At 41.6% G+C, this 18,882-nt stretch overlaps 1 protein-coding gene across 1 annotated transcript in view; it reads right to left on the reverse strand.

The window, feature by feature from the left end:
• Positions 1 to 16,583, reverse strand: part of LOC126393411 (potassium voltage-gated channel subfamily H member 3-like) — a 200,137-nt gene extending 183,554 nt beyond the window's left edge. Inside the window, exon 1 of the mRNA XM_050049569.1 lies at positions 16,042 to 16,583. Within this exon, the coding sequence (XP_049905526.1) occupies positions 16,042 to 16,117 (76 nt within the window). The 5' untranslated portion in view covers positions 16,118 to 16,583. The remainder of the gene's footprint in view (positions 1 to 16,041) is intronic.
• Between the last annotated feature and the right edge of the window lie 2,299 nt (positions 16,584 to 18,882).

Raw genomic sequence — 18,882 nt, forward strand, 5'->3', positions numbered from 1 at the left:
CACACACACACAGTCTTTCTGGCTACAGTAGATTGCATTTTTGAAGGCAGTGGGTGAGTTCTAATCAATAGCTACCCAAACAGTCATATTTTATTTACAATGGCAGTCTATTTAAAATAATCAATATGGAGGCTTTCACCACCCACCTGTTAGTGACTCAGTTTACTGAGGCTGCAGCTCAGACCATGACACAGTGATTTCTGAAAGCAGCATATGTACTGGTTTAACAAGACTCCCAGTTACAGAGGACCAGGCCTTTTTACTGGTTTGCTTTCTTTCTGTCCAACTTTGTTATTAGTATTAGTTGTTTTATTTATTTAACAAATACATTTCTTATTTGCCCCAAACTCTGTAAAATACTTTCAAATGTATGTGTACTCATTTCTGGGACATGTTGTCCTGATGACAGCTTTAGTTTTGTATTTAACATATGAATTAAAATCACTGGTGCATGTTATGTCTTTGCAACTTCTGCAGGTTTGTGAAGGCTCACGTGAGCAGAAAGTGTTTTGACAGAAAATTTTGCAGCAGGAAAATCCTTCGTGAATTTAGTGTTAACATTCTAGGTATAACTTTTGTCATTTCGATTGTCAATACTGTAATTTTATGATGTTTGCCTCTTCTGTGCATGACGTGTTGCATGTCTGTCCTGGACCCCTCTCTCCTGTCAAACTACAGACCAATCTNTTTGCTTGTTTATTTCTATTGACCTGTTCAGCACTTTGGTCAACCTTGGTTGTTTAAATGTGCTTTATAAATAAAGTTTGAGTTGAGTTGAGTCTGTCCATGCAGGAAGAGGGATCCTCCTCCTCTGTTGCTCTTCCAGAGTTTTCTTCTGTCCATGCAGGAAGAGGGATCCTCCTCCTCTGTTGCTCTTCCAGAGTTTTCTTCATTTTTTATCCATTAAAAGGTTTTTGGGGGAAATTTTTCCTTGTCTGAATATTTAAAGCAGCTTTAAAGATCCAAATATGTTTGTGCATGTTGTTAATTATAGTTAGACAGAAAGAAAATCAGAATCAGCAGATCAGACTTAAAAAAAAAATCTGAAATCAGCCAAGAAAATTACAATCAGTGCGTCTCTGAGAATCAATACTGAGGATGATTTAAAGTGGCTTTAGGGTTGTTAGTGCCTGTACATTTTGTATGTAACTTCATTTCATAATGTACACAGAAACTGTATCCTCCCTTCTGATTCTGTGAGTGGCATCTGTCTGTCTCTTGTCAGCATTACCTTTCAGTACCTGTTTCTACAAATAGAGTACATAAAGTAAAAGTGCATTTTGAATTGACTGACAGTGCCTATCAAAGAGCAGCAGGGAGGGAGCTTATGATACTGAATAACATGTCTGCTGCCAATCAAAAGACCTTATAACAGGGCTAACTATCCAGGTGCTGCTATAGGCGCTCTCGAAATGAGCCGGAGGAAACGGGTGTCAAAATGTCAAGTTGAATTTTGTCATCTTTTCTCCACTTGGAATCATTCAAGTTTTGGTGCAGTTGCTTATTATAGACCTGCAGACCTGTGTTAGACCCTCCGTGCTTCTTACTCCAGCATTGTCAAAAGAATAATTGGAGCAATTTTTCAGTTGTAGTGAGGCGCAGAATGCACCATGGCCAGGTAAACTGACAGGTCAGCAGGGGGAGGCAGAAAGAGACAGACAGACAGGTAGAAGGAGCACAGACAGGCAGAGACGCAGACAGAGCTCGAAATAGACTCTAAACCAGGTGGTCAATGAGGATGTCACCATGTGCGTAAGAAATGAGGGAGGCAAAAGACATGAGCGTGCAGCATGAGAGGGACTGAGCCCAGGACTATAATAGCAGTAAATGAAAGTGATGAAGCCAAAGCGACAGGGGCTACGTTAGACTGCTCTGCAGTAATATGCTACAATTGGAAGCAGATGAATTTGGGCTTCAGCTTTATTAGCCCCTGGACCCTCCGCAGCGTCATGGAGAGAGCAGATAGAGCCCCTATTAGGTTGTTTTTCCTCCCAAATTTCCTAAAACCTACTTTTTAAATTTTGCCTTGTTTAGCCAGATTTCAGTGGAAGATCAATTAGGTGTTCTGAACCAGTGGTTCCCAACTGGTCCGTCCAGTCAATAGTTCAAGGTCCACACAGTTTAACACGTTCAGTGTCATACGTCATACCTTTGGCCATGTCCTCAAGCTACTTTACCGTATCTGTTAACTAGCTGTCCCTTAGTCATTCAATTTACAGCAGGAAACGGCACTTCAAAATAAAAGCACTGTGCCGGAAATTCGCTGAACTTCAAAATTTCATTACTGGTGTGTCACATTCGACCTCACAGACAGGCTGAAAAAGAGGTTAGTAAACAGCAGAATGCAGAACAGAGGCCAGTGAAAACGTTACAGTGGTTACGTCTTTTTACATCTTACTTATTCAGTCTCCCAAACTCAGTGCTGAGCAAAAGCCAATGCTTGTTTGCTTGGTAAATGCTTGTTATAACCATTCCCATTAAATGCAAATGCCAGACATTAGTAGGTGTTCGTGGGTTTTCATGCAGTGGGAAAGGGGCTTTAATTCTCGTTTCCATCGAGCAGATCAATACGGTTCAGTTCAGTACGCATTTTTTCCATTTCCACTGTGAAAGGTTTGGATGGTACCAACAGAACCGTCCCCATGTTTGTCCCCCCTCTGTTGGGGTACCTAGCACACAGATCTGGTCCTAAAGGTGGAGCTGTGAACACTGCAGTCTGATTGGTCAGTAGAGGACGGTCACTCTGCTCAGGGCTGAGTTGTGGCTGTCCTATATACATCAGTAAACTATAACATAACTATAAAATGAAATGACGTTGGGCGTGCACAGCAGCTGTAGACTGGGAAAAAAATAACTTCATTCACTGGGCCGACTGCCGACAACTTTTAAGGTGGAACGTTTACTTGTACTGTTACTCAACGCATGAGTCGACGACGTGAATCCATCAGCACACCTTAAATTTCACTGTGACAACTTGGACTTTTCGTAATGAGTGGATCTTTAAGCATTAAAAAATATATTAATTTCAACCTTTTTATGTAAACTGCATATATTCTAATCCTCACTTGGAGAAAACGAAGCATCACAGAGCGTCGTTCCTGTGGGCTACAGCAACACTAAACCCCTGAGCTTGCCTGAGAAGGACTAAATGCACAAAGCTGCTATTTTTAAATATCCCATGGAGAGAGACTCTCACTGCAGCCTGTTCTATTTTGTTCTGAAAATGTGGGCGTGCAGCCTCGTTCTGTGGACGATAAACCAGGTGCAGACTTCCATCTGTGTCACCGCTGATGAGGAAATACAGCGAGTGCTGGACGGAGCAGTGAGTGACAACAACCCCGCCCACATTTAAGAGGACTGTCTGAACAGACCGAGGGTCTAGGTACCATGTCTGAAGGCTTACTGCTGGTTCCAAAGGTGCTGTACTGAAAGGGTTTGGTGGAGACGGGGCTTTATCACAACCAGGCCTGCTGTGATACTCTTTGCATGAGGATCTCTAATAATCTCTTGTAATTATCATGTCAGTTTCACCTCCTGTAATTTGGATATTATCTATTATTAACATGCTCCTACCTATAATTATTACTACTACTATCATCTGGGATAAATTTCAGCTTAAACCCAGATCTGTCCATCTGTCTCTCCTTTCTGCCTTCAATCTTCCTCCGGTTTTGCATTTTGATTATATCTGCCAGTTCCTTGAACACACCACACAGCTTCATCACTTTCCTTTAGCTCCTCATTACCCACCCATCCTTATTTATTCCTCTCTTTCTTTCCCACTCTAACATCCATCTCTCCCGCCCTCGCTCCCTCTTTTTTGCCCAGTGGCGATAACGAGAGGCAGATTGTGACCTGCAGGCTGAGCTACTGTACAAACACAGCCACACTACATTAGGTACCAATATAAGCTGTAGTAATTCATGCTCTGAGTCGACCTTTTTTTCACCGTGTATAATGTAGATCCAAATCGTAAAAACGTATCTTGTGTATTCTCCCATTTTTAAAGCACTCTGGTTTGTGCTGTGATTACGGTTTTGACCTTTCCTTTCAGCAGTCGGCTCATTAATGCTGTCAGTGGAACTATATTTAGATAAGCGACCACATGTGACCACTGTGATCGTTATCATTCGCCTCATTCACTGTACTCACCTCAGCTGGTTTCCACTCACTCGTACAGCAACATCATACATCATCTGAGCAAACCAGACCTGCGTTATAACCATGGTCAGTATGGTCATCTCAATCTGCCACTAAAACCTTTATCATCATCACTGTCATTATAACGATCAATAGCCTCTGGCATTAATGATGTTATGTAGTCACTGAACAACATTATGAAACAGGCCGTTCAAATGTTACTGCGGTCATCTTGAGTAATTTGCGAACATGAAATAGTGTCTCTCAGACAGCGATGCTGATACAGCGAGCAGCTTCTTGACAAAATGCCACTGAGGATCTATGGGAGTTGGCCTCTGGACTTACTTAAATGAGCTTTATGTCACAGCAGTGCTAACAGCTTGGCACTAAATATCACATCCATTTTGCCCGGGGCTTATTATGACCCTGAATCATAGTCAATAAAGTAGCACCACATCAAAGATTATAAACTGTGCTCTATTGATGTTTTTTCCTTTTCTAAAAATCTACCTTGTTTTTTAAGGGCACTTGTGTCAGCGTGTCGATCGGTCCACCACTTTGCTCCAGGCTGAAATATCTCAACAAATATCTAATGGATCGCCATGAAGTCTTGTACAGAGAGTTATAGTCTCCAGAGGATGAAACCTAATGACTCTTGTGACACCATTAGGTTGACATTTTCAGTAAGGTTACAACGCTATCAAGGTATACCAGATATAAGAGTTGACAATTATCATACCATGTATATTTGCTTATCTGCGATATTGAAAAAATGCAACTGGGTGTTGAATCTCCCCTTTATTTTAGTTATTTTCTAAAGGCAGACTTTTTACACTAATGTCCATCAACAAAATGGTTTCCAGTTTCAATTACAGTAATAAAACATTTGTTCAACCAACAATAACCTTTCTGTTTCAATTCTTTAAGGCTCATTCTGACTGATAATAATATTAATTCTGTAATATCGTGATACCATGATACAGTCAAACCACTATATTTTCTGAGACAGTAATCTCATGCCGTTGCAACCCTAATTTTCAGATCGATGGGAAACGTCTCACCAACTATAGAATGATTCTGCATGACATTTGGTTAAAATATCCACATCTAGGCCCCACTGGATGAACTGACACAGTTTTATAAACACATTCATGGTTCACAGACAATGTTTGGTGATATCCTGACATTTTTAGGGCCATCATCCAGTTATTTAAATCTAAAAAAACTTTGATTTATGACTAAATACCTACAAAACTAATGACATTCCCATTCGGGATGCAACAATCGAACTTCTCTCTCCCGATACAGCGACTCAGGCTATCTGACAACACCATGTATCAATCTGATAATGCTTCATTGTGAACATGTTGCCATGCCAACATCACCATTCAGTTCAATGAGCTGCTTTCCTATAGTACAACCCATAGAGTGTACATTAAGATGGACGTCATGTCTCTGCTTCCTCCCACTGTACAAACATGAAGCCAAATTATAGCTGCTGCGCAGCGATGGGTCGGGTCCGGGTATTTTTAGGCAATTCTGAGCAACAAGCAGAAGAATTGGAAGACATTTAGGAATTTAGCAACACAATCTGCCTTTTGCATCAGCTGAGGCTTGAACTCACAACCTCTGAGACTAAGAATTAATTTCTATCTCACTGAGCTAATTAGTCAGTGACAATTCATGTGTAGCTTCACAAATTGACTAAGCCAGACGTGCAGGTTTAGCAGCCGTCCATGCATGGAAAAGCAGATTAACAAAAATCTGAAAATACACATATTGCATCTAGACAGCATGGAGATGTTGGTAATTTGTTTGTAACAATGATTGATTTGCTCCATAAGTGAAAAACTTATGTTTAAAATTGCCATTTTTACATTGAAAAAATTCAAAATGCTGTCAAAAATTGTTTTTGAGATAAAATTCTGAAATTTGCCACACATCATCTACCATGACTCTAGAATTTTGTCATTTTTTTCATGAACACTGAAGATTTATTTAGCAAGAATTTGCATGTATATGTTTACAGTACCGTTTACAGATAAATCAAAAATCTGAGAAACATAGTTTTTGTAGGACAGTCTGAAGATGCTCTGTAGCAAGTTTGGTGTAAATTGAGCAAAAATTGTGATGAAAGTGATGAACTTCATAATTTTTAATAGGTTTAAATGTACAAAAGTTTCTTCAGTATTGGGGCTACAGTTTGATGAAAGTTGTGAAGTTGTAGCACGTATGGTTGATTTGTTATGAATCTTCAAAGTTTTGAACTTCAGACGCTTGCTGTAGCGCCACCATCAGGACTATTGGCTTGAGTTTACCGCTGAGGATATCTGGCATGAGACTGGACCTTTGTGCAAAGTTTGGTGAGTTTTCACCCATGGGAAGTATGATTTCCTCGGAAGAAGAAAGAAGAAGAAGAAGAATACCTAGGATTACAATAGTGTCCTGGCAGCTAGGAACTTCTTTGGTGGAAACGGGCCTTTAGCTGCCCGGACCCTAAATACCCTGGATACAGCTGCTGCCATCTTGCTCTGATGACATCTTACATACACCTTCTATACACCCATCCGACAAATCACGAGCAGTTCTATCGACCACAAGCACACCGATTGGCTCACGCAGCTGTCAATCATGACGTCAGATCCCCTTTTTATAGTATCAAATACCAGATTAAAACCAAACTTATCAGAAAAATTACATTTGAACAAACATCAGTGTGATAAGAACAGCCTAAAATGACAGAAACCTTTTTTAGGAAAAATTTATTCGACATATACTTTGACATTTTTAGTTTGGCCCACAATCCATCTGCTACCATGGAGAGGGCGGGGTTTATGACCTATACTGCAGCCAGCCACCAGGGGGCGATTGAGATGTTTTGGCTTCACTTTTGGGGAGCTGTCATGTTGTCCATCTTTATTTTAGAGACTAACGTACAGCCTCACAGAGCTGCCAGCATGACTGAGTCTTACGGCGTTTTCATTTTAGGCACAATTGACTTGTACTATGCCCAAGTACGACTGCACTTCCCTCCACCCTCTCCCGCCACTCACCTATAATATTAGCCATGTTGTTCTGTACCGGAGTACACAACCTATGTGACATTTCTATGTTGACGTTATGTTTATGTTGCCGATACAGTGTAGAAAAGAGCTCCATTGAAAGATCCCAGCCCATACATAGAGTCAACTTTATCATTATGCCTACGATGAGCTTATATTTCGGAGACAAAGTCAAAAACGACCCTCTTGCCTGCCCTCCTACTTTATCAAGCGTACTCTGATCTGGGCCCAATTCCTGATGTGAAAGCCTCCTCCTCCATTTTTTATCTGGTGTAAAATATGATGGGTGTAGCTTGCCCAACCACAAAGTGACATCGCTTCACCTCACCACTATTAGGCCTATCATTACATCTGTTCCTGCCTGACGTGCAGCCAGGAGGGGGTTTAAGCACAAAGCGCCACGGGGGAAACACACACCTGAGACAGAGCAATGCTTCACCGCTAATCTGTGCTGTCAAACATACACAGGCGCAGATGCACACACAGATACACAAACACAGGCACGGGGAAGTGGTGACAGGCTTTTTCCCTACAGCCCCAGAGCCTTGTACACTCATTGCTCACTCACACACATGCACGTAGACATGCATGCACAAAATCAAGTGGATAACAAGAGGAGAGGGTGGGGGGCAACTAATGAACGACTAAAGGACAACAGCAGGGAGGGATGAGGGGTGTGAGACCATTTTGAGTTCTCTCAGCTGTTACAGAGACAGAATGTAATATACCTTATACTTCTCTGTGGCAAAGTGAGTAGCGCATGTGATAAGGCTGGAGATGAAGGAGGAAGATCTTTAAAGTCAAGAAATGTGGCAATACTCCATCAATACTATCAGTCTTTCATATTCAAAGATTTTCTACTAATTCACTTGCTGCAACTTTGAGATCTTTTAATAATCCCTGACATTTGTGCAGAACTGGCAACGTAAGACGTAAAGACAGCAGCTTCACTGCAGATTTAATTGTCTTCTATTCTTAAAACAGTGTAGGTGTGACAGAGTAACCAGGGAGAGACAGTCTGACACCAGGCTGAGGCTTGGATAAATAAGGGGTTCATGTGCAGGCAATTTGGACACAAATAAAATAGAAATATGTAAGATTTGTCGTTTGTTAACAGCTGGATCTCCCTGTTTGAGAATTTTCTTCATCAGTAAAGTTTTTGAACGTAAAACGAGACACCTCAGGTGAAAAAGTTCTTCATGCACTGGTCAATTTTTTAGATTTTGGGCTATTTTGCTCCTTAACATGTCTTCTTTCAGACTGGTGGAAAGGAAACGTCCAAAATACACATTTAGGTTTATTTTAGTTCAGATTTCTGATCTGAGAATGAATGAAAATAAGCACATATTTAATTAGACAATGTCTTATTTGCAGATTTAAACAGACTTTTTCAGAAAACATACCACAAAAATAATTGTCTTAATGTGTGAAATTAACCGGGGATGTTTAAGTTTAGTTAAAATTTTTACCCTAGTTGCCTAAAAATGTATGAAATTTTACAATGTATGGCTGTTTTCTCAAAATTGGTTTTATCTCACACTCTGAGTCAGAAATCTGAACTTCAGTCACACGCACAGACACCAAACTTTCCATTTAATTCCTATCTATTTTCTGAAGGTTTTACAGCAGGGTTTGTTCATATATCATTCATACTATGACTTATTTACCATTTTATTCATAAAAAATATGGTGAAAATTGATTTCTTTTGTTATAGCTGTTGTCAGTATTTTGTTATTTATGGAGTGATAAAAAAGAGATATGCAAAACCCCCTCTGTAAAAACTTTTCACTGTGATATGTTCACAAAATGATAGGGGTGTAAATCACCAGCTTCATCACGATACGATATTATATCGATTTGTTTGGATGACGATACAATGTTTGCCGATATCACAAAGTCTGTCACGATACGATTTTGATTCGATTCGATTCAGGAGCCTGCGATCGATATGACGCGATATCATATGCCCATCTAACACAATCATTTACATCAACTCACAAAAACAACTAGAATATGATTTGACCATTTTATTTCTGAGCTCTGTTTGTTGTTTGAGCGGAGGCGTGCTTGCCCAGAAATGGTGCCACGGACGTGCTATGTGAATTTCAAAATAAATGTGTATCTTTAAGATGACGATATGGATCGATGTTTTCATTTTGCATCGATATAATCGGATCGTTAATCAATGTATCGATGTGGATCGATGTATCGTTACACCCCTACAAAATGACATAAGAATTTTGAGAAAACTTGCACAAATAATGTCTTAATGTCAGTAGCCAACTGGGGAAGTTTACTGGTGATATCTATTAGTTAGGGTTTTTTTACCCTGGTTGTCTATAAATGTATGTTAAGGCTGTTTTCTCACACTGAGCCAAAATCTCTACTTCAGTAATACCTAAACTTTCCAGCGTCAGTCCTATCTATATCCTGAAGGGTTTTACAAATGGGGTTTGTTCATATATCATTCATGGCCTCATTTATAGAATATTTTATCCCTAAAAACAAGGTGAAAACAGATTTTTTTAATAGCAGTTGTGAGTATTTTCTGATTTAGGGAGCGATAAAACAAGATGTGCAGTAAAAACCTTTGACTCTAATATGTCAACAAAATGAAACAAGACTCTTGAACCTGGCTTCAGTTTTTTTACATCTGGAAATGTATGCAAATCAGCTCATATTTAACTAGATGCTGTCTCATTTGCATATTTTAACATAAAATGCCTGAAAACTTGCAATATAAACTTGATTTTCTAACAATAAGTAATAAACAGGGGAAGTTCCATGGTGATACAAATAAAGAGAAGGAGCGGGTGCTCGCAGGCGGGTGGCAGGTCCAGACGTCCACGTGACGAGCAGGGCTCTGGCTCTAACCTGATTAGGACCAAGTCAAGACCCACTCAATTAATAGGACCAATTGACTCATGCAGTCCCACACAGCTGTTGCCCTTTCTAGGAAGTGCAGCAGCAAATGAACATTGATTGAGCTTTGCATGAGGTTTATGGTTGAGTCTACAGAGGACTTATTCTCTCCTCGGTTTCCTCCAGACTGTAATTACCACATATTAACAAATTCAAAATTATGATTCGAATGATACATGGATTCCTCTGCATGAATCCAGTGATTGCAGAAGGAAAAGAAATAAACATAAATTTGCACGGTGTTTCGTCAATTAACAAATTCTCTATTTACAAGGTGTGTATGCGCGAGTGTGTATGTTCTATGTGTTCTTTTGCTCAGGCTGTTCTGAGAGGTGTCGGCTACAACGTTCGTCATGAGAGGGGTCTATAAATAATAACCTTTCTCCGAGTGTGTGATTCAGAAGCTGTGAGGTAAAACTGCAATGTGATGCAGCACTTCATGTCCATATTAAGGTGTGTCAATCTATGTTTACCCCTGTGAACAGTCATACACACGTCTTTCATGATCACTCTCAGGTCAAGTTGGAAAAAATCCAAACCGCAAACTTGCTACTTCTTACTTGTAGTCTTGGTGATCTTCTGATGCATGTGTCGTAAGCAGCTTTAGATACAATCATTTTAGAGTCAACTGCACAGGAATTGCCTCGATGATACAAATTCCTGCTGTAATCTCATTCTAACAGTGTAATACTACGAGTCTGACATGTGACATGAATCTCTTTCAGCATGTTGAACTGATTAGATTGTGTGCATTCACTGGGGCACTGATGTGTGGAAGGTTTCAGGCAGGGCTGCATCGATGTGAAACACTATCCGTGCAGATAAGGGCTGCAGCAAACACTTAGTTTAATTATAAATTCCTCTGTTGATTACTTTTTCCAAATTAATCAATGACTCATTAAGACTGCAAAAGGTCAGAAAATGGACATCAGTTTTCCAAAACCTAAAGGTGGCATCTTCAAGTTGCATTTTCTGTCCACGAACCTTAAAATCAAGTGTCTGCTTTGACTTGATCCATCTACATTAAATAGTTTCTTGGTTCATGTAATTATAAAAATGTATTCTATCCACCACAGGTAATTTCATTCAGTCCCTGGTCTCATGCTGTCTTACAAATAAATGAGTCAATAGGGTATACAGATTTTAGATTTGGGAAAAAGAAGCACTCCTATCAATTTGGTACTCGGTATCAGCAGGAGACGGAAAGTTCAATCGGTGCAATCTCTACTTTCAGGTTTAAAAGGAACTGCTAACAGTGAAAGGCACAAGCCTCTGAGCATTTATCCAAACTGACTAGTGCTTCAGTGTATTAGCAAGGTCTCCATCAGGCGATCGAACACCTTGCTGGAGCTTGTAAAATTCACTGTGCAGTCTGATTCCATCCTGCATCTGAAGCCAACAAGAGTTCGACGTGAACACTTTTACTCAGTCTTTATTTATGTGTTGTGTTTGAGCCACAGCCAGTGCACAAAGCAGTGCAGAAAGTTGTTAGAGCCCAGTGGACATGCATCACACATGATTGATGCTATAGTGGATTAGTGATGGGCAAAAAGGAAAGAACAAATCTTTTTTAACCACTTGTAGTGTTTGCTTTTTTTAGTGTTCGGTATGTAACGGGCCAGACTGTCGAACGTCAGAGTGCAGTCATGACTCCCTTTTCCCACTTGCTGTTATCATAGGGTACTGTTGCCTGCTAGGATGAGTGAACGAGAGGCAACTGAATCTGACTCGACTTAACCCCCGATGGTGCATTCATGGTCTCCTTGCAGCGCTCGACAGTGCGAGCGTTTCACTCGCATTTGCCACTAAAAATAGGTGTGTGCGAACTGTAAAAAAATATTTAGGGGCCCATGTGCGCATAAAAAAAATCAGCCGAAGCAGCCTATATTTTTGTCAATAAAAAATATGATAATCTAACCGCAAATGTTGGAGGAACTCCAGCCGCCTTCCCTCTTCCCTCTTCCCCGTGTGACACGGTTATGGGCGGTTTTCCAAGCCGCTGTAGGCACAATGAATATAAGTCCCGCTGTCAGCAGCGTGGAAATAAGTCAAAGTGTGGCGGAGACGGACCGGGTTAAGGGTCGGACCTCCAGGGAAGCCTGCTCCGTTCTCCCCGCAGTTAGGGACTGTTCTCCACGGCCAGGCTGTTGGCTGGGTGGAAATAAGTCAAAGTGTGGCGGAGACAAGGGACCGGGAAAAGCAGCGGACCTCCGGGGAAGCCTGCTCCGTTCTCCCCGCAGTTAGGGACCGTTCGCCACGGTACTGCTGCTGGGCAGGGTGGAAATAAGTCCTGCAGAGTTTCAGAGGACCTGGAGAATGTTTTAGGATAGTAATAACATTATATAAGATAATCATATTGCAAAGATAATATATATAAGATAATAACATTAAAGACAAAATTAAATTGCAATACTTTTTCAAAACTTGATGATTTTACCTTTCTGTACATTTTGTATACAAATTCATTAAATAATTTTGCTTGTAAATGTCTATTTGCATCACGTTTATAACGGAAAACACATTATTTGATTAATTTACATTGTGCCCCTAAAGTTCTTTGTGCGCTCTTTACTTTTTCAACTTAGGAGCACATGTGCTCCTTGGGAAAAAAGTTAGCGTCAAGCCCTACCTTGGATAGTCGACATCTGTGAGCTTTATGTTGTAATGTGAAAGCAACGTGGAGGCTACAAAGTAAATGTGTTGTATTTTATTGCTCAGAGTGTTCAAGCGATCGGAAACCCATTTTTCAGATTATTCTGACACCACCTGAATGGAGCACGAGGCTGCAGAGGTAACTTCAACTTGCCCCTCAAAGAACAATAGATGGTTGGCCAGCGTAGATAGCCTACCTACATACAAATGGAGCACTAAATCAGTGCATTAAATGAATATTTTATCTTTATTAATGTAAACGTATACATGATGTCAGAGACACCATACCTTGCAAAGAAAAGGTTGGTATATTTACATGTGTCAACTCAAAGGAGCCGATACTGTAAAGACAATCAGTGCAGTCAGAGACCCTCGCTTCAAACAATTAAATTGGCTGTCCAATGAGAAATTAACAGGTGAGACAAAATGTGGGCCAGTATGTGCAGCTTGTGACTGTAGTGAAGCACTTGCTTTGCATCTAGTAAAGCGGCCTGACCTACGGCACAGAAACACTGCTCGCAATAGTCCACCTTCCCACTTTTCTTCACTCTCCCTCTAAAGTCAGTTCAGGTTGGGTTGATCTTGTTGCGAAATATCAAAGCTTCAAATATTCACAGGTAATACCACTGAGGCTTCAAAGCCACGAAATGGTATTCCAGATCCATTCCAGACAGCCCTGGTCAATGGCTCCACATCAGAGGGGCTGTGAACACTGAAGGAAAGCCGACAGAGGGCTCTTGGCTGTGTGCATAGACCCTGTTGACCTCCCACCCTCCCTCTGGTTCTCTGGCAGAGGAGCAGACCACAGCAGGGGTCAGTGGGGCTTGCTTGAGGCTGCTACGGGGAACCAGAAGCAGAAGAAAGGCGGGAGGTCTGCAGGGTCCGTGCCCACGTCCGAGTGCCTGTTGTCAGCTGTCCTACAGTGTCCACACACGCCTGGATGTGGAGCCTCCATCAGGCTCTGCTCATACCCGCCACGACTGCATCTCCAAACCTGTTAAAGCCTCCAGATTTTTACAAATTAAATATATATGACAGGTTTATAAAGTGATGTTTTGTGATCAATCAAATATTAACAATCTTAAATTTTCATAGCCGTGAACAAATTCAACACTTTTAAATTGCTTCACGTGAGCATGGACAACTGATGGACAACCAACCAACAGAGCACAGTAGAGCATCCCTCCCCCGTCCAGCCGCCTTTAGCACCAACCACCAGCTGTGAGTCCCATTTGATGGAGGCATGAAACTGGTCTTTTCTGCTCTAAACTTGGAGCTTAAGGGCCCCAGAGATTTCCAAGAGCGGCGCCAACGCTGCCAGCTAACAGTCTTCAACAAGAGAGAATGAAGAGCTTCCAGGTATGGGATCTGGCAGAGATGAGTGGCTTTTTAAACTAATCATGATTGCCTTTGATTCATAATCACAACAAAGGCCTTTCTGCACACACACTGAGACACAAAACCTCCGTCTCCTCCACAGACAGACACATAACTGGCCCTCTCCTTCATTCTCTCTCAAGTGTCTGATTTAATGAGGAACTAATGTCACCATTTAAAAACACATAGCTGCATGTTTGTCACAGCGAGACCCGTAATGGATTTATATTTAGACATCCAAATATCCCTCCCTCCTCCCCTCGGAGCAGCTACACACATTCTCCCATCACACGGCCGCCCTCCCCACCCCCACAACCTCTCATTTCACCCCCACCCTTCTCCTCCACCTCCTCTGACAAGCAGAAAGGCCACGATGAATTCTTGACATCCATGCGAGTTAATTACAATGACTGCACATGTACTGCTGGAGATGTGTAATTATCGGCACCTCGGCAAACGGAAGGCCTGTGTTTTAGCCACTCAAAGAAAAATAGCACGACCACTTCGAGACGTGATGAGAGCTAATCTGCAGAACATGATCGTTTCTACTGTTTGGTTTGTGTGTCAGCATGTGTGAGGGCAGTGTGTGGGGGTCGGGGGGGTGGGTGAATGTACATGTGTGTGCATGTCTTCATCTGAATAATGCAGACTAAATGATTATAGTGTTTGTAGTATTTGTAGACTCTTTGTCATATGGCACATAACAGTGGGGAGATGAGTGTGATGATAAAGGACAACGCAGCACAGAGGAGCTATTTGTTTCTTTTTGTCCCCACAGCAGATCCTCACTAAGAGACGGCACTAACAACCCACTTTGCCTTTCAAAGTCGGAGCATTTAAATGTCCTGTCGACGAAAGCAAGAGGCACTATTACTGTGTTTTTGTCAGGAGAGGAGAGGACTTGGAAAAACCTTGAGTGAGATCGGGATCTGCCTGTAAGCGACTTGCTCCCTGCATGGTCGAATAATCTCCTCTATCATGCTGTCACACATAACTGGTTTGAGGAAGGGGGGGGGCTCGCCCCACTCGCAGACTCACACAAACTCCTGTCGTCCTGAATATTCAACGCAGACGGAGAGACGAGTGGCCCAAACGCGATAAAAGCATCTCTCACCCGCCCACCTACCCAGCATGGGCCCAAACACACACGGGCTGCTCATCGCATCTGTTCACAAGAAACCCTCGCCAAAGGAAGAAAAAAAAAAAACGCTCTCTGTATCCTACCTCTCTCTCCCCAGCAGCATTGCTTAAAGAGTGTTGTGATGGAGATCAGGGTAAAACAGGCTCAGCTGGGACGTGAGGCACAAAAGCTCTGAGTTTGATGCGTAAAAGAGACGAGTGCAGCCTGGACATGTGCGCAAAGGAGACACAATGGCCACAGTGGTGCACAAAGGAACTGAGGGAAGCCTCGGTCACACAACTACAACAGCTGGCAAGATCTCATGCAACCTTCAGCTGCAGAAAACATTTAGTATCCATCACTACACTGCCATCCCCGAGAAAACCAGACTACTGATCATGATGCATGTGTGGAACTTGATTATTTGAAATGTGCTTTGTTCGTAGCCCATCATGTAAAAGCATGGTTTGACCTCTTCTTGTGCAGACAGGTGCACATTATATCATCCAATAAACCTTTTCCTTTTGTAGACTGACACACTGACAGACTATCCCTTTAATTTATTAGGCAGAGTGAAAATCCTTTAAACTTTCAAAGTTGTATTTTTCTGTAATATTCCTAAATGTGCATACAGGCTCAATTTGCATGCAAAATTCCATATTGCATTTTTTCTTTCATGCACGTTTGAGGGAAAGAAATAGTGTATATGAAGTAAACAATATCTCAGCTGTGCGTAGAGGGGATCATCATCATCGTTTGTTACTCACGGGTGCCATCGAAGCGGGTGGCGATGGTGTCCAGGAAGGTGTTTTGCGGGGCCAGCAGCCCTCTCATCACCGGCATCCTGCTCCGGGTCGACTGGGTCCTCCTTCCTCGGCGCCCTGGGGCCGCGCTTGAGTCCTGCTCAGACCCGAAACTAGGCAGGAAGCGAGAGGTGCCCGGTGCGCATCCCAGCCCCTGGAGAAGCGCACCGATCCGAGATACGCGGGGTGACTCCACCTTGGCACCGCGGGGGTTGTGACCATAATCAACTAAGCACAGAGCGAGTATGAACCGCGGGATGCACCTATGCACCTTCCAACGGAGGAGGAGAGAAAGGAAACTAAATAAAACGCCTGTGGGTTGTGTGCGCCGGAGAGAGATGAGGATGGATGGAGAGGCTGCAAGTTTGAGATGCTGATGGCGCGTGGAGTGAATCTTATCGCTGCAAGCTCCTCCTCAACTCTCCCCCTCGCTCCCTCTCTCCCTCGTTGCGTGGTTATCTTGCCACAACTGAGAGCAGATGCAGAGTCACATGACGCCTTTCAGGTCTTGCCAAGCCGTGGTCCTGTTTGAAAGTGGAGGTGGGAGACAACAAAGAGATGCTGCACTGGAAGCCAGTGGCCTTTTCCCCTCATGTGGACCGCTCTGCGTAAAAGGAAAGGAGACCCAGTAGGCGGTGTGCGGATCGATAAGAGTCTTCTTCATCTGCGGTGTGCAGGAAGCAAAAACTGGTTAAAAAAAACACGCTGTATATATTCAACTGAAAATCCCACCTTATTATGCGCTGCTGTCCTTAATTTAATTCCCAGAGTTATGAATGAACGTGGAATTTACTATATGTGAATTTTTAATTGATTTAGATTTTATGAGATGAGCATTAAATATGTGAAGCCGTGATGATGACTCTTCATCACTGCTTCTCGCCTCTCCTCAGGACCACATGGCCTCATGCAGGTGGAGATATCAAGAAGCGGTTCAGTCCTCGTTACGCAGTGAGATTCCGCCATCTTCTGGTGACGCAGCGCAAATTCAACGCACCGTGTGCAGTTTTCATACGCACAAGACATACAGCACAAGCCATGATGTAAAACTTTATACAAATAGAATCTTGAGTACAAGTTTGAGTTTGTCATGTGATCACATAAAGAAGAGGACATATAGTTTATATCAAAACTGTGGTTAAAAAATGCTAAAAGTGTGTATATATAGTTGCAATAAAAGTGCAAGAACCTGAATGTAATTATTTAGGTGTACAGTAGGGGTGCAGATTGTAAGCATTTTCCTTTATCGATTATTGGCAAAATTAACAATCATTTGATTTTCAAAACAAACTTAACACTGTGCTTACACCAAACAATAACAAATGCATTTTTTCCTCAATCAAAGCTCACAGCACCATATTGCATGTTCTCTGAAAGCACTGCATATAGATTGAAAAAAACTGTGTACAAAAGGTACAGGACAGCACTCCAACTGTAGTGTTTATTGCCACACGAACGTTTCGGGTGAAACCCTTCCTTAGCGTGCACAAGCAACAAAGTGAATGGATCACACACACAGGTGTCACTTATCAGTAATCAGGCTGACACAGCAGCTGCAGGTAATGGCAAGAGAAGAAAAAAGAAAAAAGGAACCTAACAATGTATCCCTTCTTATATCAACACAAACAATCAAGTAACCACAATAGTGATATTTTTTTAAAACAGTTATTCAACAATGAAATGCATATCAATTTCTAAGAATTCCAAGCTTTTAACATTTTTAAGGTTTTTAAAGTTTTTTAACAAAAAATGAACAGGCAAATGTCTAATTGTTTTAATACAGTTTTCTTGTTAACCTGTAGGCCTGTTAGTCAAGAACATTTGTACAAAAAACATTTTTACAAAAAACAAGTAAGCACCAACTCCTCATTCAGTCCCTTTGGCTCTAGAGTGTCAAGGAAATGAATCCAGAAACATTCCTTTTGCAAAAGGATTTTATCCCGATCTCCACCTCTAGGTGGAATCTTAACTGCCTCAATGCCCATATATCTGAGATCAGCTGTGGTGTGGTAGTAGCTGTTAAAATGTCTGGCTACTGCCGATTTAGAATCATGATTGCGGATGGAACATTTATGTTCACAGATTCTAGTTTTTAGTTCCCGTTTTGTTTTACCAACATAGTACAGATTGCAAGGACACTTCAATAAATATACAACAAATTTAGTGTTGCATGTTATTCTACCTTTGACTTTCACAATCTTACCAGTTTTAGGATGTGAGAAATAATTTTCTCTGATCAGATTTGGGCATTGAACACAATTGAAACAAGGAAAATTGCCATTTGGCACACTGGACAAAAAATGATGAGAAAGTTTTTTTGGTAAAACGGATCTCACCAAATAGTTGCTCAAATTGGACTGTCTTTTAAAGAAGAATCTTGGTGGCTCTTGAAAAGCTCTTCCGATATCGGGATCTGTGTTCAGAATATACCAATAGTTATTTACAACCTTTTTGAGTGCACTGGAAATAGGGCTATATGTGCACACCATTGAAACCGAGTTAGAATGAACTTTTTCTTTCGGCTCTAACAAGACATTCCTCTGGATCTGACGAACTTTATCCATGGTTTTTTCAACCAGAGTGTTGTTATAACCTCTAGAGACAAAATTCTTACAGAGCTCCTTGGCTTGTGACTCAAAGATTTCATCCGAATCACAAATACGTTTATACCTTAGAATTTGGCTGTATGGCAAACTCCTCTTAAGCGAGGGTGGATGATAACTGCTGTAGTGGAGAAAAGTGTTCCTATCTGTCTCTTTTTTATACACCTCTGTGTGTAAAATATTGACATTTTTCTTAACCAGA

This window comes from Epinephelus moara, chromosome 7, assembly GCF_006386435.1.
Source record: "Epinephelus moara isolate mb chromosome 7, YSFRI_EMoa_1.0, whole genome shotgun sequence".
Classification (NCBI taxonomy): domain Eukaryota; kingdom Metazoa; phylum Chordata; class Actinopteri; order Perciformes; family Serranidae; genus Epinephelus; species Epinephelus moara.